At 42.4% G+C, this 22,673-nt stretch overlaps 1 protein-coding gene across 1 annotated transcript in view; it reads right to left on the minus strand.

Annotated features, from left to right (window-relative positions):
- The window catches only part of erfl3 (Ets2 repressor factor like 3), a 69,396-nt gene continuing 46,723 nt past the window's right edge, over positions 1-22,673 (minus strand). Inside the window, exons 2-5 of the mRNA XM_086311315.1 lie at positions 19,224-19,458; positions 5,759-5,874; positions 4,445-5,592; positions 1-2,213 (exon numbers count right to left, since the gene is read on the minus strand). Coding sequence (XP_086167441.1) covers positions 1,545-2,213; positions 4,445-5,592; positions 5,759-5,874; positions 19,224-19,458 — 2,168 coding nt within the window. The 3' untranslated portion in view covers positions 1-1,544. The remainder of the gene's footprint in view (positions 2,214-4,444; positions 5,593-5,758; positions 5,875-19,223; positions 19,459-22,673) is intronic.

Below are 22,673 nucleotides of genomic sequence, written 5' to 3' on the forward strand. Positions count from 1 at the left end.
CACTCTGAGTAGCCCTCCCTCCTCCCCTCACACTCTTCCCCCCCATGGTTTTAGATACAGGCACTTAAAGTCCCGTCAGTTTGTAGGAAAAAGTGGCGTGGGTGTGCACATCATCATCATCATCATCATCATCATCCTGGATCATCATTGGGGAGTGTGCGTGTGTGCATATGTGTGTGTCCCCTGAGGAAGGTGCTGACTGGCTGCTGATCCTACTGATGGGGGGGGTGTTGTGCTACAGGGGCAGGGCATCTGTTAGGAGGTGAACTTGATGATTCCAGGTCAGTCATACCATCGCTGTGCCTGGTGTGGCGTCTGAGTGAGTCCCTCCTGCACACGGCTGCGTCCCAGAAGAGCCCTGATCCAGATAAATGGTCTGGCTTTAGGTCTGACACAAAAAGAGGCAAGAGTTGGGCAGTCCAGGGCGTCAAATAGTGGCCTTTTTTTCTCTGTCTCCCCACAATTAAAGCTGCTTGCATTGCAGAGATATGCGTGAAGTGTCGTTTGGTATTGGTGCCTAACCCTTTTCTGCAAGTACTCTTGGTGCCTAAACCTCAACCGCGAGTAAAAATGAAACACAGAGCAACCAAACGGGTCAGCACGCAGAGTATCTTGTACTTTCCCCCACCACCAGGCTCGCTTTCGCTGGCAGAAAAAACAAAAAAAAAACCAAACTCAAAGTCATTTCAAGACTGTGTACAAAGGTGATTTTCAAAGCAAGAGAGCAAACACGATTTAAGCGGTATTTCTATTCTCACTGCAGCAGTAAAGATGCGTCGCTGTTGTTGGAATAATGCTGACACGAATTTAAAAAATTGTTTTCTGCTTTTAGTTTTCAAACAAATGGTGTTCAAAGATATTTTTGAGGGTTGCAAATGTGAATGATTTGGTTTTTATTTTTCTTGTTTTTGGAGGGCAGTGCATCTTTTTCTGAGACGCAGGCTGTCTAAACCCGTTCAGTCACTACCAGGAACTCTGTATGCACTGTTTACACCAGGGGTAGAGAACTCCAGGCCTCTTGGGTCAGTGTCCTACAGGTTTTAGATATCACCCTGGGTCAACACACCTGAGTCAAATGATTAGTTCATTACCAGGCGGCTGGAGAACTTCAAGACATGTTGAGGAGGTAATTTAGCCATTTAAGTCAGCTGTGTTGGATCAAGGACACATCTAAAACCTGCAGGACACCGACCCTTGAGGCCTGGCGTTCCCCTACCCCTGGTTTACACTGTCTTGGTGTTATACAATGACTAAGAATAAACATAAACATTGCATCACGGACACCAAAAGAGACCTCACGCGCATCCGTCTGTGACACCAGCGGCTGACAAAATGGCCATATTTGGCACCCTGAGATGAGAAGGTGTCGGGCTGTCTTTGGGGCGTTACTTTCATGTGTATGTTGACGTGTGCTCTCGGGTCAGTGGAGGTTTCTTGATTCTAGTTTGTCAGTGTGAGGAGAGGGAATTACAGAGGAACCATTTACATACTCCTGCACCACCTCCTGCCCTGCTGGAGCAGTAGTGTTTGGACTGAGGCTCTCATCAGCAGTCTTTATTCTCCAGAGACAGCTGTGCAGTGGCGCGGTGCAGCTCGGCAGTCACCCTCCTGTGCAAGGCCAGGGGTGCTGCTAAAGAGCCTTCATACGCCAGCATAGGAGGACTGTCCCCGCCTCCGCTGCCCGTCCCATCCTCCTCCATCTCCATCTGTCCGTTACTTTGCCTCTCTCGCTCCCTCTCTTCCTCCGGTCGTACTTTTTTATCATCTGACTCCTCCTGCGAGGCCTCCATGCGCTGGTCCTCACTCCAGCGCCTCTTGAAGCGCAGCTTGAGAGGAATGCACTTCGTCTGGGGAGCCCCCGCCGCGGGTGGCTGAGATGGGGGTGTGCTGCTCTCCCCGGGCTCGGCGGGTTCGCTCTTGATGACGGGCAGCATGCGATGTACGCCGGAGTGCGTGTGCTGCGAGGTGAAGAAAGGCATCAGGCCGGGTGGAGGAGGAGCGGGGGCTTTGAACACATCTTCTTCTAAGTCCTCGTCGGTGTGGGGTTGTTGCTGGGCCCGGGCTGAGCCATTAGGAAGGTGGTGGTGGTCGGATGCTCTCGGGTGGCGAGGGGCGAAGAGCTCAAACTCTTCATCTCTTTCATCTGGGTCTTCATCGCTAATGTCAGTCACCTCCACCTCTTCCTCGGAGTCTATGTCAGAGATGGGCTCAACCTTCAAACAGAGGGACAAGGAAGTTGATCAAAAATGTAACTTAAAAAAGGATTGCTGTTGGTAATTAAATATATAAATCACAAATAAATACATAAATTTACTAATGCTTAAATCCCAACCTGACTTTAGTTGGGAGAGCTGACAGAGTATATAGAGTGACTCACTTTCATATTTATTGTTTTTTATATCCTTCATAGAGCTTGATTACATGCACGTTTAGTTTGTGAGCTGCAACTGGCCAGACTGACACAACTACAGTCATGCAGACTGACTGAGACTTCGCCCTGAACTGTAAAGCCAGCAGCAGCAATCCTGCTCTGGTGATCTGCGTACTCGAGGGACACTAACCAGAAGCTGCAGAAATAGGTATGCTGAGCTCACCAAGCAAAGCATAACAAGGACTACCATCGCCAGATACAAGACAGAGGAGTTTGAGTTCAGGAAGTTTCTCTCAGGTACTTAAAATCCTGAATTCCCTCAGGCTATTAGATGACTTTAACTCTGACGGGGTCATTTATATTCATTTTTCGATGACTGTTCATTTTTGGACACATCCTTGTAATCTATTTATTTTTCTTTCCTTTAACCTAGAGCTGGGCGATATGAGATTTTTTCATATCACGATATGTTTTTTTCATTTCAGGCGATAACGATATCTATCACGATATAAGCCAAATAACTATATTTGTAAGATTTAAATGTGCCGTTGCTCACAAGTAAAATGTGAAATAATCAGCAGCTTGTTTTTATTTAAATATTTATTTCCCATAATAAGTTCAACAGGGTAGATGTACTTAAGGAACATGAGACTTTTTCAGATAAATAAAGGCAAATATTGCAAACTACACAAAAGGCAGCCGCTAAAGCGTTTAAGTTTCAAAATAGAACAAACAAAACAGACTAAATTGTCAATTCCACTTAGAAACAAAATATTAATTCTAAAAATAAATCTTAGTTTGTTTTACAGAAGAACAGACAAAACTGACTAACTTTTGTCAATATCAAATAAACTGAGAACTAAAAGGAAATTCTCAATCTCTCCTTGTTGTATAGCTGAGCTTTTCAAACAGTTTTAACAGTTACTTTAGTCTGACAAAAGCCGAATGACGAATTAGCGCTTCCAGTCAGAGACTGAGGCTACGTCCACACGTACACGGGTGTTTTTGAAAACGGAGATTTTCCGTTTTCGTTTTAAAAAATAATCCCGTCCACACATAAAGGCAGAAATGAAGGAAAACGCTGCTATGAACATGCCAAAGCAGCAGGTGGCGCTAGATTCCTAACCGTGCAGAAATGTTGGCCAATCAGAAGTCTAGAAGCCTCGGTGGGAAAAAGTAAACAAAGCTGGGGCATAGAAGCAGACCCGAGTCGTATGTGTGGACGGACAGTAACTGTGTGTATATGTAAGCATTTAAACACTGCAGAGTAGAATTAACAGTAACAGTATTGTAGAAATTCATTTCACCGAAACAATAACGTGGCGCAGTGTGACGCATGCACCAGTTTATTGTATTTCCAGACTTGCTTTCGTGCGGAGTAGCGTGCAATTTACAGTGCACGCTACTCTGTTTTTTGTCAGACTTGAAATAGCCGAAATACCTTCACACTACGGAACTTCTATGGCTCTTCCGTTCGACAATCTCTCCCGCATTGGAACCGTCATCTGTTTTCTCTTCGGTCACGCTCGGTTGATTTTTCTAGTCGGCACACTCATTTCCTCCATTACGCGCTGGCTCCATTACCCACTGCCTGCTTCCCAAACAAACACACGTGCGTCTTGGCACTTGTGCTGTACGTAACAAGTCACGCGACGTGACGCTGCGGCTGTGATTGGTTCGGCTCTGCGCTACTTAGTTTGGATTGGCTGACCTTTTTTTAAAAAAAAATTTTATTTTAAGAGGACAAGAGCGGCGAGGTCTATCGCGATAGCTTAATTTCTCTATCGAGTAAAAGTTATATCGCGATACATATCGCTATCGTTCTATCGCCCAGCTCTACTTTAACCTCATTATTTATCATTCTGTTCCTTAAAAAGCAACTGTGATTAGTGTGTAAGGACTGTGAGTCGTGTGGGTAAGCTGCAAACGAAATGCTTGTGTTTGGGTTTAATAAAGTTATCTCAATCAGAAACAAAATACCAGCCCATGCTCTCTCTGAAACACACGTAGCCACAAACAAAGTCTAAATCACTGGGAACTGTGGGAATGTGAGCGATGTTTGGGTCTGGGTACCTTTATCTTGGGAAGTCCCGCGCTGTTTAGAGATTGTGTTGACGAGGAGGCGGAGATGAGCCCGGAGCCACTGGCAGAGCTCAAGTCACTGCCGAATGACAGCGAGGAGCCCAGGCCAGAGGTGGAGGACATGGACCCGGATCCTGAACCCGAGGACAGTGAGCTCTGCCTGGCTTTACTCTGGCTCTGCCCCTCCCTCTGCTTCCTGCCCAGTGGAGGCGGCTGCAGCTTGAACTTGAAGGGGGACATGTGCGGCGGCTCCTCACCAAGGTGAAGTGAATGATGCATGGGGTGGGAATGTGGGTGAGGGTGAGCAGAGTGAGGATGCGGGTGGTGGTGGGTCGGGTGACCCAGAGGTGGATGGTGGTGCCGGTCTCCTCCCCTCTCGCCTCCCCCCACAGTCGAGGCTCTCTCCGCCCTCTCGGCCGCTCCTCTCTCTGCAGTCAGACCGGCCTTGTCGGGCCGGTGGGGCTGGGGGATGACGATGTTGGGGTACTGGAGGAAAGCTCTGGGGCTGAGGCCATAGTTGTACACCGACTGGGTGTGGGCCTGCAGGTAGCGCTTCATGTCCTCTGGGTTAAAGGAGAAGTGAGAGCCTAACATGGGTGATAGGGTGGGCGAGGGAGTGTAGGGGAGGTGAGATGTGGGGGTCATGGAGAGTGCAGGAGACAAAGGTGGAGCTAGAAGGCTTGCTCCTCCTGGACCTGGCAGGGGGGAAGCAGGGAAGGGGGACAGGGGCTCTGGGTGGATGCGGTGTGCTGCCGGGCCACGGGAGCCTGGATGCCCTGCAGGGTTACCCGGCCCTCCGTACATGCGGAACAGGGCTTCATGAGAAGCCAAACGGGGGTGGATGATGCTCCGGTAGCCTCCTCCACCACCACCTGGCCCTCCTCCACTCACAACTCTCTCCCCCCTCTCCTCTCCTGCTCCCGTGTTACCCTCCTCGATCTCAGAATTGGCTGAAGTGCCGTCGCTGCAGTCGCTGACAGAGCCACGGGCCATTCGTCGGGCCACGGAGCTGAACATGCCACCGGGGCTGCGCAGGTCCTCGTTAGGGGAGAGGACTTCAGATGGGGTGGAAGGAGGGAAGCGGAAGTGGGTCCCTGCACCGGTGGGCACAGGAGGGGCACTCTGAGGAACGCTACTTCCTGTAGATGTAAAAGGCAAGAGAGAGAAGATAAGAAAAAGAGTAAAAAAGACGGGCAGAGTACAGAGAAATGAATTGCAGTGCTCTCTTGTATAATCCCATGTAGTCATGCCATCCTATTGTGGGATTAGGAGATATTTACACACGCACACACAGACGAGGCTTACCAGTGGAGCTCATATCAATGAAGGGGTAGTTGACCAAAACCAGTTTGTTGAAGTTAAACTTGTAGGTGAACCTTTTCCCTTTGGTCTTATGAAGGATCCTCTTGTTGTAGTAATATCTGTAAAACAGAAGGAGAAAACTAAAATCAAACACAGCATACAAAACATTTCATTCCAAAATAAGCTCCTCGTGTTTAAAACACTATTTTGTGCTTCTGATCTTTAAGGCCATGTCAGATGAGCTTGCACAGTCAAGCACACACTTTAATAAGCGAGTCTTTCATGCGCCCCCCCCCCCTCATCATGACAGATATTAGAGAGTGTTGCATGACATTTGCACAAAGCAGACACAGAAAGGAGGAGGAGGAGGATGGGATGGGAAGCAAAAAGGATGAGGATACACTGAGCTGAGGAACAGCACTGTGAAGTTGTGCGTCAGGATAAGAAAATAATTAAAAGATCAGCAGCCAGCGTAAGCAGCGCTGGGCTGTTCTGAATCTGCATTTAACAGGTGTGCATGCAGGGCAGCATTTGTGTTTAACCCTTTAAAGCCCGAACCATGACATAATTGCCAAAAATGTAAAGTTTTTAAAAATGGAGTATCTATTGCCTCTTATGACAAATTTGAAGAAAAGAGAAGAAAAAAGACTAGAACAAAAAGGAAGCAAACAAAACGTTCTTAGTCAAGAGAAAAGTAAGAGCACCAAGAAGAAGCATGTTTACACTGAGGGCAACTTGAACTCCTGACCTTACGCTCTAAAAAACAGATCTCCAGATGGATGGATTTTCTCCCCACCCCTAGTGAATAAAGTTACTTTTTGCGAGTTGTTATCACGTCTAAATAGAAGAAACAGCTTTCACCAAAATGCTTGGTGAGAGCTGGTGTGTCTGGACTTTTATTGTACTCGGAAACAATGTCAACATCTGTCCAGCTACGTTTCAGTTTCTGCCGCTGAGATAATCCTGCTGCTTCAACCGTCTTTGCTAGCAATCAAAAAAAAAAGGTCAGGTATTATGAAAAAAGCATCTTTTAAGTTCAGATGCGGTCAGATGAGTGGTCTCTCTCTCACACACACACACACACACACACATACACAACTCATTCTCATCTTTCATTTTTGCTGGTGGACCTGTCTCTTTATATAACAGCAAAGCAAAGCCACCAATAATTCAGCCCATCTTTATCTGTTTATGTAATGGCCATTCTCTCAGTTTTTTTCATGCTTTTTCTCTCTCCCATGGCTCCTGCCTACAGTGCAAGGCTAGATTTTTATTAACCTTTGTCCAGCTACAGCTCTTTATGTAACATCTCTCTGCTTTCTTCCTCGGATCCACACTCACTTTATGTAACCTCTAGATCCCTGGCTGACAACCCTCACACACCGAGGGAAACCGAGCGAAAGAAAGAGGAGGAGAAAGGAAAAAAAAACCCTGATGTGTTGATCCGTCAGGGTGGGAGGGGCGAAGAAAACAAGCCAGATCACCAAAACTACCACCTGTCCTTCTCACCACTATCCCTGGTGATTAAACACAGGGTTTAACCACACTGCCCTTTTCTCCTGTCTGCATGCCTACCTGCTTTTATAGTGCTAGACTAGCCGCTTTCTCTTCCTCCACCATGGCACATGATAAGTGATGAGTGCTGGCAAAGATAGGGGCTTCAGGGTATGTAGGTAATGTTGAGTTAATCAGAGCCCAGTGACTATCGTTACACTGAATGGTAGTTATCGAGACGGCGCTGTGTGCCGGTGTCTGTTGCCCTTCACCCCCTCTTATTATGCTTATTACTCAGACTTGTTGGACCGTTTTTTACTCTGGGAACAGACTATTGCTCTTTTTCACTTGTTCTCCCCTCCTCCTTCTCCCTTTATCCTACCGATACCCCCTGTCTCCCTCTTTCTCTCATCAATCCGCCTCCCCCCTCTTTATCCTGCCCTCTCCACTCATCCCCTGAGGCAGTGGGAGAGAGGAGAGAGAGAGAGGGAGAGGGAGAAAAGAGACAAGACAAGCCAGCACTGTTGAAAACATTGTTTACGCCAGGCACAAAGCAGCATGTAATTTCTGCTCTAGGGGAGACACTCACAAGGGCCGGGAAGGAGGGGGAAGGAGGGGGAAGGAGGGGGACGGACGGACAGAGACAGGCGGGCAGGAAGTGAAGCAGAATTAAAACCACAACAGGCTTGTGATTGAATTAGCTGATGATAGAAAAAGTCAATGCGATGTGCTGCGGCCCACATAGGGTCCAATATAAATACAGAGAAAACAAACAAAGTCGCATGCATCTAAAATACACTCAGCAGCAAGGACATAAAACCTCGAATGTGAATGACAAACGTTTATTGATAGTGAAGACGACAGATGAACGATAGGTGAGGGAGGCCACTGCGGTTTTGGGGAAGGACTGGTGGATCATGCTGATATCTATGAGAGGATGGCAACAAATAGAAACAAAAGGAAAGGACCAGGGTCGTATAAGTATGACAATAAGTGAAGTGTTTGGTTCCCCCTCCTAATGTCAGATAAACTATGTTCAGTATGGGGTGAGGGGAGGAAGACAGCACAAAAGACACAATGTGGAAAAGAGCCAGAGATTAATAATAACTAATGATTAAATGCAGAGTGGTGTATCAACACAGTGAAAAGAGATGAGTTAAGAAGAACATTCATCAGCATGGGAAGCCCCCAGCAGCCTCGACTTATTGAAGCATATTTTTGACAGTTTATCAAAGAAGGCTATCTGCTGTATGTTCACCTAGGTATGTAAGAAACATCTAGGCAAAACTGTTACTGAACAGAGGTGGTGGCATGGGACACCAACGATCAGTCTCAAAATCTCTTCCCAGGCAATTCAACCCTGGCTCACAGTCACTGAGGTCACAATCATGTGACCTTAATGACTCACATGATGGCAGGGTGGGTCAATGACGCTCAGGACCACCTACAAAGTGACAACCTCATTAGAGTTTAAATACCTGGGACTCACCATCAGCTTTTATGACTGACAGTGCCTTTCAGATGAGAACGCCTTTAGTCTAGTTGGGTCATTTCATCATAAATAATCATGGGTCTTCTGCTCGACCGTCTCCAATTTGCCTAAAAATGTCATAGATTGGCTGTATAACCAACCAAATAACTCTAACTTTAACCAACTAAGTTTTGGTACCTAAACGTAACCATTGAGTGGATGTTAAAGTTAGAAATTAAGTGCACGAGTTCTGGGCTGTTAACTGTTGGAGGTCTGTTAAACGTGGCCGAGGCCGCAGGAGGAGCTGCGATCCAAGATTCATCATCTGCAGAAGTGATTACACCACCAGAGGGAGGAGGACTTCACAGTCATGAGTTTTTTGAGTCATTTAAGATGCTGAAATGTGAAATCTAAGGTTTTATTCTTCACTGTGTTTGTGCTACTAACAAAAAGGTATGACTTCATTCATTGTGCTACGATGTGACTTAGACCTAAATATAAAAAATGTCACAAACATTGTTACACCTGAGCTCACAAGCTGTGGTTTTGATGCAGCTCTATCAAATGTCACATTTATTTCTTTAAAATTATTTTTGGACTTCTTATTAATACATCCTGACTTAGAGAACATTTTTGTTTTGTCCACGTTCTTTATTATACTCATAATAAACTCGGCATAACAGTCAAATCCTCGAGAAGTTTGCCTCTACATAAGGATTCAAAAGGTCTTTTTCTTCCTGGAAATTATACTTTTACTACCATCTTTGCCTCCTACACATTTAAAATGGGGGATCGTTTGACTTTCCCTCTCAAGTCTCTGATGTTACAAGGGTACATAAAGCTGAAATGCAGGGTTGGAAATAGAACAACTTTCCATGTGCTCTGAATGAAGCTGCGTTTAGAGCACATGGTCACCCGGTCTTTCTCCAAGCCCACCCCCCTGCGCCGTCATACAGGCAGACAGTCTTTGAAGAGCATTTGAACTCACTTCAAAAGAGAAGAAAGAGATTCTTTGAGTGCCTGTGTTTAGCTGCCCACCGCACTTGCCTTACACACACAAATGCATGCATGCACACACACATTTCTATTGTATCCTGTGCCATCTCATTCAGACATACTCAAACGCAGGGGTGGATGTGTGCCCCCACTCCAGCATGTATCATCCAGGAGATACAGCTTTATCCCATTCCCTGTTCTACCAAAAGAGTAGATTGAACAATCAGTGCGAGCATGGATTTAGGCAAAGCCTTCGGGGAAACAGAGGGGGAGGCTTTCTATCAACTCACTTGTTACTGCGAGTGATTCTAGGCCAGGGATTATGGCTGCGATTACACAGACGTGCTGGGGTCCAAAACATTATGATCAAAGCATGGAAACACACACCGGAGTGCAGCAACTAAATACCAATGAACGGACAGAGAAATTTCAGAAACCCGTACTCGAAACCATGTTTTTACAAAGCAACCCTTTCCAGGTCCTTTTGGGGGGACCTGAGGTGTTCACAGGTCAGATGAGATGTATAATCTCTCTAAAGGGTCCTGGGTCTCTTCCCAGTTTGGTTTGCCTGGAAAACCTCCAGAAAGAAGCACCCAAATATCTAACCTATGGAGGAATCTCGTTGGGACCTCTTGTATTTAGGAGCTTATTCTTTTGGACATTCACAAAATCTCATGACCAGAGGTTAGGGGTGGAACTTTCTTTGTATCATTTATCCAAGCACTGATTTTCCTTAATGCTTAAATTCAGGTTTGCAGCAAGGCTGGAGCCTATTCCAGCTGTCACTGGGTAAGAAGCAGGCACACCCTGCCCAGGTCGCATCATAGACTGAGACAATCAGTCACACCTACAGTTAAGTTAGAATCACTAATTAGCCTAATAGTGCATTCCAGATGTAGTCGGAAGCCCCAGTTCGAGATTGGGTGTATATTGATACCACCACCATCTCCAAACTCAGAAGATATCTTATTTGTCTTACATAAAAACTCATTAACACGTGTATTGGATGAGTACAAATACCCACATGCATCGTATTGCAAATGCAAAAAGTTGAATTGCCTTAAAAGGTTAAGGCAGTAATCTGTGATTAAATATAAAGTATTGCACGTTTAGTTCAAACACTGAGGTTGGGCTAAAGACCTGTCCACTATTCCCACTTTTTCCATAAATTATTATTATGATATCTGTATAAAATCTTTTCCACTATCTCTCCATATGCACACACAAATGTCAGCACTAAAAATGAAATGAATCACCCGCTCACGTGCACGTGTGTCTGCACAGGCTGTGCCTTGCCATTGTTGGGCTGTAAATAGGAGCTGACTGTGACAGGAAGTTGGGATTACAATGCTCCCCATGCGTCCCATGTTTATTTTCTGCCTCTTTCGTCAGCGTTGGCTGTTACACGCAAACACACACACACACATCCCAGCTAGATCTTCCTCTACACATATGCACACATACACACACACCAGCTGCTCACACTCAGGTGTGTACAAATTACAGAGATAAAAAGTCCTTTGTGTGGGAGCTACATTTGACAAGTGTTTACTGACTCAAAAAAAGGAAATTAAATGCGTTTGCGTTGGTTGGGTGGTGGTGCGATGAGCATATACATGGCAGAAGTCTGTATGCCAACTTCAACAATATAAAGGAATATCTAAATGAGTTGGCAAATCCATTTGGAATTATTGCCATTTCTGAAACATGGATCAATGCGGAGAAAGGAATGGACTTTGGACTGGAGGGATATGAAGTGAATTTTGTAAATAGAAGGAACAAGAGTGGAGGGGGAGTAGCTGTGTATGTGGATAAAAACCTAAACTACAAGGTGGTAGAAAGTATGACAACTGTAATTGATAATTTACTAGAATGTATAACAATTGAAATTTATAAGGAAAAAGAAAAAAATGTAATAATTAGCTGTATATATAGAACACCTGGCTCTAGTATTCAAGTATTTAATGACTTCATAGAGGAAATATTCTCTAAAACAAATCAAAAAGTTATGTTTATCTGTGGTGATTTTAATATTGACCTGTTGAATCCAAAAAAGCATAAAATGACCGACGAATTCCTAAACACTATGTACAGTTTGAGTTTACATCCTAAAATAACCAGGCCTAGCAGAATTACACCACATTGTGCCACCTTACTTGACAATATTTTCACTAACAATATGGAAAACAACATTGTGAGCGGAATATTAATTAATGACATCAGTGATCACCTACCAGTTTTTGCAGTTTATGACACTAATTATAAGAAAAATCAGCATGAAGAACAACTGAGATACAGACGTGTAAGGACAGAAGAAACTATGACTGCATTTAAGAACGATCTATTAAATCAGGACTGGGACAATGTGTACAAAGAAGCTGATATTGATATTGCATATGGCATATTTTTAAGAATATTCATGGAGTTGTACGATAAAAACTGTCCAACAATAAAATACAACAGAAAGCACAAATATTCAGATAGACCATGGCTCACTAAGGGTTTACAAAATGCATGTAAAAAGAAAAATACACTCTATAGGGAATACCTAAAACAAAGAACAAAAGATGCTGAAAATAAATATAAAAAATACAAAAATAAGTTGACCAATATTATACGTGTATGTAGAAAGGAGTATTATAGTAAAATATTGAACAACAATAAACATAATATGAAAGGAATATGGGATGTTTTAAACGGTATCATTAAAAATAATTCTGGACAACAAAGTTATCCACAATACTTTATCGATAATGGCAATATTATGGAAAACACTGCTGATAAGGTCAACAGCTTTAATCATTATTTTGTAAATATTGGACCAAAACTGGCAGAACAAATTCCTGAGTCACTGCCATCAGTAGACTGTAGTGAAAACCTGATTGATAGGAACCCTAACTCAATGTTCCTCACATCAGTGGAGGAAAAAGAAATAATTGACATTGTACACATGTGTAAATATAAAACATCTACTGATTGTAATGATATTGACATGAAAATCGTCAAGAAGGTCATTGAAGGAATTGTAGGACCTCTAACATATATTTGCAACTTATCATTTCAGACGGGAAAAGTGCCAAACAAAATGAAAATAGCTAAAGTTGTGCCGCTGTATAAAACCGGGGATAGACGCCACTTCACAAATTACAGGCCTGTTTCTTTACTACCACAATTCTCCAAAATCCTAGAAAACCTGTTTAATAAACGATTAGACAAATTCTTAGATAAATATAAATTACTCTCTGACAGTCAATATGGATTCAGATCAAAAAGATCAACATCTCTGGCATTAATCGAATCAATTGAGGAGATTACGAATGCTATAGATCAGAAACAGTATGCAGCTGGAGTATTTCTGGATCTCAAGAAAGCATTCGACACAATCAATCATGACATATTAATTAATAAACTGGAACGGTATGGGATTAGGGGGGTTGTACTGCAATGGGTGAAAAATTATTTAAGTGACCGGAAACAATTTGTGAAGCTGGGTGTCCATTCCTCATCATGCTTGGACATTGCTTGTGGTGTTCCACAAGGCTCTGTACTGGGTCCAAAATTATTTATTATTTATATAAATGATATTTGTAAGGCATCTGATATATTAAAATTAGTATTATTTGCAGATGACACAAATATTTTTTGTTCTGGGGGGAATCTAAAGGAGCTGCTGGATACAATTACTTCAGAAATGTGCAAAATTAAAAAATGGTTTAACAGGAACAAACTATCGCTAAATCTAAGTAAAACTAAAATTATCTTATTTGGGAATTCCCTTAGAAATGCACAAGTGCAGATTCATGTAGATGGTGTGGAAATTGAAAGAGTACTTGAACATAAGTTTCTTGGTGTGATTATAGATGATAAATTAAACTGGAAGTCTCATATAAATCATATACATAACAAACTTTCAAGAAGTGTCTCAATCTTGAGTAAAGTAAAACACATTCTGGACCACAAATCACTCCACATTCTCTATTGTTCCCTGATTGCACCGTATTTGAATTACTGTGCAGAGGTTTGGGGCAATACTTACAAATGTTCGCTATCATCAATCTTTATATTACAAAAAAGGGCCATAAGGATAATCCATAAAACTGGTTACAGAGATCATACAAATCCACTATTCTTAAAATCAAAAATTCTAAAATTCACAGATCTGGTTCATTTTCTCACAGCACAAATTATATATAAAGCAATAAATAACCTGCTTCCTGACAATATTCTAAAAATGTTTTCTAAAAGGGAACGGGGATACAATTTGAGGGGGGAATTAAATTTAAAACATCCTCGTATCCGTACAACATTAAAAAGTTTTTGCATCTCTGTGTGTGGAGTGAAGCTGTGGAACAGACTAAGTAAAGATATGAAGCAATGTCCAAGCATGGCGCAGTTTAAAAAGCGGTTTAAGGATATGGTTTTTACAGGGTACAGGGAAAAGGTAGAGATTTGATAGGGTGTTCTTGTCTAATATTTTCATGTGTGTGCGCATGCATGGGTTTGTTGGTATGGGTATATATATATATATATATATATATATATATATATATATATATATATATATATATATATATATATATATATATATATATATATATATATATATATATATATATATTTTTTTTTTTTTTTTTTTGTAGGTTGTGTATCCTTGAGGTGTTAATGGGGTTATTGAAAATGTGTACATGTGCGTATGTGTGTATATACGTATGTATGGATAGATAGAAACATATATGTGTATATATTTAAAAAAAAAATTACACATAACATATAATGTAATTGCAAGGAGGTATTTCTGTAGTCTATTGATACTAGATAGTGGAAAAGGGGTGGGATTAAATAAGCTTATGCTTCTTCCTGCTCCTTTTTGAACATGGACGTTATTTGGAGTTGTGGTTGCTCGTTTTCCTTTTGTTTGCTTTGTTCATTTGTCTCTTTTAATTCTATTTTTTTTATACTTTTTCAACATGTTCAAAATAAAGATTCAATCAATCAATCAATCAATATACATGGTGTGTGTCGGTGTGTGAAGAGGAAGATCGTGTCAGGGTCCGATCAGGCCGGTCACATGCTCGGCCGGTACAATATATGTATTCGAGCACACTCTGGTGTGTGCGTGCTTTCCACCCTCATAGAAAACAGAGGCCTCATTCAGTGGGGACAAAGGCATACACACAGTGCTCATGTATGCTAAACACATACATGCTGCAGATTGAGACAATGGAATGACAATGCACATATGTTGAACACTAAGTGATACAGTGGTACTGTCGCTGGGTGCTCCCTCTGCACTTTCTCTCTGGCCCTGGGAGTTTCCACACAAAGCAGTGCAACAGTTAAAGACCTTCTGACCTACAAACAGGCCCAGCCAGCTGAGTGAGTAACAGGGTGTGCATAGGCAGCAATATTTCCTGCAGCCAGCTGTTTACATGTGGTCATCAGGTTACACGTCGTGAGCGCCAATCATAACCTGTTTTACTGCTGTTTTTTTTTTTTAAATTACTACTGTATTTCAGGAAAACATAGGCCAAGAAACACAAACATGGTGGCAGCTTGGCCTAGTTCTGCTGGATTACTGAAAAATAAGAATCATAAATAGTTGCTTTATTATACTTTTAAAAAGAAGAATGTTGCTTTTTATACTAAGTGGATTTCCTTGAACTTTAATCAGTTGATTACACTAAATAAATGTGGACATTGACTTTTATGGAAGGCCAAAAGGAAAGGCAAATTTAGACCATTATTGCAAAGCTGCATGTGGGACAGTAATCACTTTAGAGCAGTTGTCTGGTTTCAATAATTGATGGTAGTTAAAATTGTCATTGTAAATAAAATATGATTAATTGCCCCCAAAGTAATCAAAAACAGCGTATTGTGTGTCAGACTCACTGCCTCAGCTTCCTCATCCTTCTAGTTAGAAGTGTTTTATCTCGCTACTGTGTGCGTTTGTCTGATTACAGGAGTGGTTTCAGGGAGTCGGACTGCTGCAACTCCACCGCACTGCTAGCTTTCAGTTTCAGCGACTGTTTTGTTCCAGCACTTGTTTTTGCTACTTGAACAATTTTCTAACTTTGTCTGCTCTCCTCTGCTCCTGTTTTTGGCATGCCTGGCCCCCGCCTCTGAACCACTCCTGCTCCAACTGTGTTCTCCATAGTCGCCACCTCACTTAACTACTCCACTCTGGATTAATTATCCTCCCTGCTCCAACAATTACACCTAGCTCGGCCATTCCTAGGACTTCCACCTCAACTGAGTTAAGATTGCGTCAACCACAGATCAGTAATCTCTATCCGCCAACCACTGGTTCCCTCCCTCTCAGTTAGTGCTTACTTCCACACATTTATAAATAAATCCTCATAACAAATGTGAAGTCGTGTTTTCTAGTTCGGTCCCCATGTTAAGTGCATGTTCTCATGTAATTTTAAGCCTACAATAAAACAATTGTTGTTCTATTTATGCACACTTCTGCAGTGGCAGCCTTTCAGCTGTGGTGTCCCATCACAATTAAATAAATGTTGGCAATGAAGCAAGCGCTTAAAACATGTGTTCCAGCATCCATGCTTGGCCGAGAGTCTGCACAATGGTGCATTTGTGCATCTGAATGCACACATGCGCCGTGTTGGTAATCTTTACCAGCTGTGCATGGCAATACCGCTGACCTCTGACCATTAACGCTGGCTGCTGACTGGCAGGCAGGGGACCTGGAGGTTTCAAGGAGCTGGGACCTCTTAGCGTGATTGCACTCATTAAGCAAAAACTCTGCAATGAATGATTGGCAAAAGGCTTCATTTGCCCTAAGTTACTTCATGACAGCAAAGAGTGGTGCAAGGACTAGGAGGAAGGTTTAAGTCATGGTCTTTTCATCAGTGGAAATCTTTATTTCTCCAGCCTATTGACTTATTTCTCATGATTAAATTGGAGCTGAGGATTATAGATTGCGCCCGTTCTTTCATTCATTAACTCCACCTGAAATGTCAGGCAGCACTGATCTTAACGGTTGAGACTGAAGATCTAAAAAAAGAGCGACAGCCTGAATTTGTTTTTCTCTTTTGGTTTGATTCGGTGCAAAAGAACGGATTCATTATCAAATTAAAAAACAGGACAGTCTAACCTCTTTAACGTCTACACGCACATTTCCACGCACATAAACACACACTCGCGCAGTGTGAGCGTAATCCTCTCAACAGGAGTGGGAATTTCACAGTGGTCGTGGGAGCGGGAGGCCAGGATGACGCATGGGCCGAGGCTGCGTCCCATCAACGGAAAGCCAACACACATATGCTCAAGTCCGCACACAATACATTGGTCCTGATTAAGGGAATTTCCACCATGTGCACGGCAGACAGGAAAGAACAAGATCACTGAGGTAAAAATAATAATTACACAGTCCAAAGTGATAAAACGAACACTTCAAAACAAGCCCGCCTTTTAAATGTGTGTGCATGTGTGTGTAGGCTAACTGCCACATGTCGACTGTGGTCTCCATTATTAGCAGACTCCAGGTTTTCTCCACATGAAGGACGCGAGGTGGCCTGTTTTCCAACAGTTTACTCCATATGGGGACTGTTACCATGCACACATGCCTGTTTTATAACTTCATCAGTCTTCAGTGCCACTAATCCTGTTGCCACATTACTATTAATGTGTCTTGAGAGGCTTCATTTCGGGCACTGAAGGAGCTCCGGTGTCAAATCAGGTGACAACGCAAAGGTGCATGTTTGTTTGTGTGCGTGTTGTTTTGTTGACTGTCCTTATCGCTATAAGCCAGCTCACTTTAGAGGGAGACGACCTGGCTGCTGGAAGCTGGATGAGGACACAGGAGTGAACTTTCCCAAACAGGAGTGAACTCCTGTGTGGGGACCTTGTTGATAATCAGGCTCTAAGTCTGGTCCATCAGAGGGCACTAAGACCCACTATATATAAGCACTTAGTGGAGCTTGAGCTTCAAATCTGTTACAGCAGCAGAGGATGGACGTGCTATAAATACAGAGCCTGACCAGAAATATCCCCGTCCACGTTCTTTTTTTCTCTCTAATTCAGGATTTCTAAATCCAGATTGCAAGTCTGAATGTTTGTATGCGCACATAAGAAGTCCATGTTAATTCCCTCTGTCCCCAGAGGATACCATCTGTAGAAGTTATCTTAATCTCAGCAGTGTAAATGAGCGTGCATAAGCCTTCCCAGCCCTAAATTAAGCAATTCAAAGCATTTCCCTCCTTTAATGGCCTATGTGGCTTTCTTTAAAGTGCTTAGCTTAATCTTGGCTCTGTTTGGCAGTACACAACAAGACACAGTGAATGAGATACAGTGCTTACAGCGAGCAGCTGAGAAGAGCCCCTTGGGGTATGTGATCCCTGTAATATTCAGCTCTGAATATGCTGAAAGTTGTTGTTAACATGTAACTTCTATTGGTTTTTCATCTATCCATCAATACTGTAAACTAAAGTCTATTTATAAAAGCCAAATAAACACAATGAAAAGCAGCTGCTCTGTGGCTCAGATTTGATTTGTTTTATAGGGTTATTTGGTCTTAATGCCATTTCCTTTACCGACAAGCCCAACTTGATTAACCTAAGACGTAGGAAACACAATTCAAAAATAATAAGTAAGTTTATTCATAATAAACTCAACCAATCATTCGACGGGCAATTTCAAATACACCCCAAATCTTCACAAAAAGCCACACTGGAAGTAATCCACAGGTACAAATCAGATGATAAAGTCAGTACTTGACATTAAAGGATCACTGGTGTTAACTGAAATTAATAATCAACAACCACAGGAAACTCCTTCATAGTTAAATTTGCTCAGGTCAGTGGCATTTAAAGCCAATGAGGTCACCAAATACACCCTCAAAAAAACAAAGTCTGCACATGCCAAATTTCCCCTGAGGATTCTAATGTGTCCGCTGTGAGGTCATTACATCACACTAAATAAAAACCAAAAGCATTTTAGTTTACTAAAATAAAAATATAAACCAGACTTTAAGAAAAATGCTGTTCAAGCTGTGGCCAGAAATTCTCCTTCTTTGCTTGGAGCAACCTGGACAAGTTCATGCCTCTCCTTTTTTAGTTTTTTCTTTTCTTTCAATATATTAAAATTACTAAAAGCAAAACATTAAATTGAGAAAATTATAAACTGACAAGAATGAAAAGTTAACCCTACAAGCAGGCTGGCTGTGTCCCGAATGAATGATAGGCTGGAGCAAAGTTGTTAAACCCAGTGCTGCTGAGGGGTTACTGTAGCGCTCTCCACTGCACACTGTGTTTGTCAAAGCTGGAACAGCTGTTTGGCACGGGCCTAGGTGTAGCCCTCAGTGCTTTAAGCCTCAGACACACCACTGCAGATGCAAGAAGGAAAAGATTCTGCCTTTCTAAAATTAGTTAATATATGTCAATGAATACTAAAGATAATTTGTACGGTTCTTGTTTTGACAGTCCTTTTGTTTTAGCAACTTTATGTGAAAATAACTGTTTATGGTAACAGTATATTTCTCAGTCATCATACCTCAGAGCCCTGCTCAGTTTATCGTAGTTCATTTGGGGTTTGCACTTCCTGGCCCCCCAGAGTCGAGCCACTTCATCTGGATCCTTGATGACAAACTCGCCATAGTCCCCCTGCCAGGCGATGACATCATGATACTCCTCTTTCCTGAGCAGCTCCAGGATGAAGTGCCACAGCTGGATCTGTCTGGAACCAGGGCTTGACTCGGGCTTGTAAGCCCATTCTGGGAAGGCGAACCCTGTAATACAGAGATAAAGAGAGTGGGGATATTAGTGTTGGGTGGAGGGGGGTCATTCGAGCCTTGCCAAGAACAGTGAATGGTGATGTAGAGAGCGCGGGTCGTATTCATAAATTCTAGTAAAAAGACATCTTTTTGGATGAACTGAAGTGCACCCGGATGACTCGCCTTTTGTCTCTGTAGGGAAATACACGCTATAGAAAACTAGTTTAAAGGAAGGCAAAAGAAAAGACTAAGATATGATTACAGTTATGAGTCAGGAGCAGTTTCAGGTGACTGCGCTAACAGGGAAAAGAAGATTACAGGTGTCTGGCCAAGTATAGATCACATACAACAGTGCAGCTTAGTACAGAGTGCACTGCTCTCATTCATACTGTCGTCACTACTCTCCAAGTCCTCCCTGTATTTCCAGCAAGAAAAAAATAAGATAAACTGCAGGGCTTTTTTCTAAAAATACTTTCTCTTTTATTGGGCAGTTAGATCCTGTGAGAAGTAAAAATTAGACCTGTGAAAAATACGTAAGTGGACAGAAAAGTCAGAAACACCAGCAAGAGAAGAAAAGAGTAAAACAGACGAGATGAAGCACAAACACACATTTTTACATTTGCGACTTATTCTAATAATCAACACCTCACACCAACCTAATGGAAATTTCTGAAATCTCAAAGATGTTTTCTAACCACACCGGAAAAAATTTTAACAAAGGTCTAAGATGTTTCTATAAGATTCGTTTACACCAGTTACATTTTATTCACTTTAACTGTTTAGATGACTGTACTGATGACACAAAGCGCACCTAATTTTGATAACAGTAGAGGTATTAACACAGGTCATGGATCTATATCTCCAGAACCTCACAAGACACCATTTTTAGTGGCTACCTGTGACTATGACAAGTTTGCATAAGTGAGTCACAACTTCATTTGCACCAGATGAAGATAAACTGCTAGTTTGTGGCTAGTTATCAAATCCAATTGTTGAGGAAAATAGAGAATTTATCAGTACGGCTTCAGGCTAGGTTTTAATGCTGCTGGCTTACAGGTTTGTTTGATCTGCATCTAGACTCAAAATAAAGCTTTATTTTTTGTTATCAAAGTAGGCTAAGTTTAGCCGAATTAATAGCTTAATATTGCCTAAATGTGCAAACAGAAGTTTTCCCTTTAAACTTTTTCACTTTAAGTGAAACCCATTGGCTATTAGTAATCTTGATAGTCTAATGTACGTTCATCATTGTGTCACAGTCATTATAAGGCTCACATATGTTTTGCAGCCAACCCCTGAACTAATGCATGCGCGATGAAAATAAAAAGCAAGGATGTGAGAAGAGAAGCAACCTAAACCTCTTCAGCACTCTGATCCATATTTTCTTGCTACATGACTGACTACCTGACTGGCTCTTATTAGTAATCGGTGCATGCATGCCTCGACCTGCTCAACCCCAGCATGCCCCCTGTAACTTTAATTGTCTTAATCTGTACCGTCTGAAGCTTTGGCATAAAACACATTCCTCTGCTGTGATTAGGTCACAATTTCACCAGAGTGGCTCTTTACAGGAAACACACACGCACACTGAAACTACAACACTGAAAGCTGCAGCGTTAGTGGGCTTCATGGAACAGTTAGGCACACGAAAAACCTTTCCACCTCTCCTCCACCTCTTTCCTCTCATGCTGTCACTCTTTCCTCTGACTGTAGCAAAACAACATGGCCAGTCATCTCCCCTGCCTATCCCTCCATCTCTCTCTCTCTCTCTCCACCCTCGGCACGAAGGAAATGCAGAGCAAGAGACAGGCAGAATGAGACTGTGGGCGTGGGTATATGACTGTTTGCATGAGCATGTGTGCGCCCAAATGTACGAGTTTGAAAGAGTTTTTGTGCCAGTGCGTGTGTGTGTGTTTTTGAAAATGTTTGTGCAAGTCTCCCACTAACATTCTGTCGCCTGGGTGGTCAAGAGAATGTGACACGACTGAGCAAAACAGACTATCGCACTGTAATATTTAGCCACACGTATCCTGGACTGAACTTTTATTTTATCAACAATTATCATCGGAGCTCTGACAGACGCTCCGGTGAGGAGGTTGTCTCGCTGAAGAAATAGCATCCACCCTGCTAAAGTGTCATTATGCGGGACATTTAATGCCTTTCGATCCTGCCGATATAGTCTGTGTGATTTTTTTTGTGTGTTCTGCAAACGGCACAAGTGTCAGATTACTCCGAAAAAAATAGCCGAGCAAAAGGACCTGCATGTAACATCATGCAATGCCATGAAAAGGCTGCTGTGTGTTTACTGTGTGACACAGTGGATTAAATTAAGAAGCGTTTCTCATAATTTATCTGATGGAAGAATGCTGTAACTACCATAGATATTGCCCTAATAAAACTATTAACCCTAGAGTTAAATCAATACCTTTCTGGCATTAATGAGGGTTTATTACATGGATATTATTTTACAAGGGACACGGGGGTCAGTGGTGCCAGCAGCCATAATCATCCTGCATGCACTGTGCATTTATTTAAATGCAATCTTAACAACACAAGCTCCTGTATATGGATCTTAATACCCGATTAACGTGTTTGAGAATCATGTTTGGCTTCATCCTCCTTTGGCAAGCTGATAAACAGCTGAGAAATGAGCAAATGAAAAAAACGTATTTCATTTTTTTAGCACTTTGAAAAAAGACTTACTCCATGGTGTAGTAATTCGAGACTGGGAGGAGGCACAAACGCAGCCTCAAAACTAAAACCAGTTAGTTTCAGGGGGTCACCAGCTAGTGTACTCCTAGTGTTGGTCACCAGGCATAGATGAATGGGTGGGCTTTGTCAGGAAGTACATCTGGCATTAAAATGTGTGCCAAATCAAAACATGTGCATCCATCCACTATGGTGATCCACTGCAAATAAGGGAGCAGCTGAAAGTTTCTTGCCTTTTGAAAGTAGACAGCAAATTATCCAAAGCATTGAAGACTCTGCTGAGAATCCATAAAAAGTAGTGGTGAAATCATTACGATGAGTGCTGAGAACCACAGAAGCTGCTGTTAGTGACCTCTGCCCATATCTACTATTAGTGCTGAGCCTCCCTCAGCAGTTTATGATGCTTGAATACATAGATCAGGAGTGTGATGACTGACAAAGCACTGAGAGGACTAATGAAAATCAGGAGCTGCATGATACTGAAGATAAAAATGAACTTCTCTGGTTAACATCTCATGCTTGAT

The sequence above is a fragment of the Aulonocara sp. 'chitande type north' Nkhata Bay genome, linkage group LG11 (assembly GCF_057382095.1).
Source record: "Aulonocara sp. 'chitande type north' Nkhata Bay isolate Kocher_YH1m ecotype deep benthic linkage group LG11, A_spYH_male_GT1.1, whole genome shotgun sequence".
Taxonomy (NCBI): Eukaryota; Metazoa; Chordata; class Actinopteri; order Cichliformes; family Cichlidae; genus Aulonocara; species Aulonocara sp. 'chitande type north' Nkhata Bay.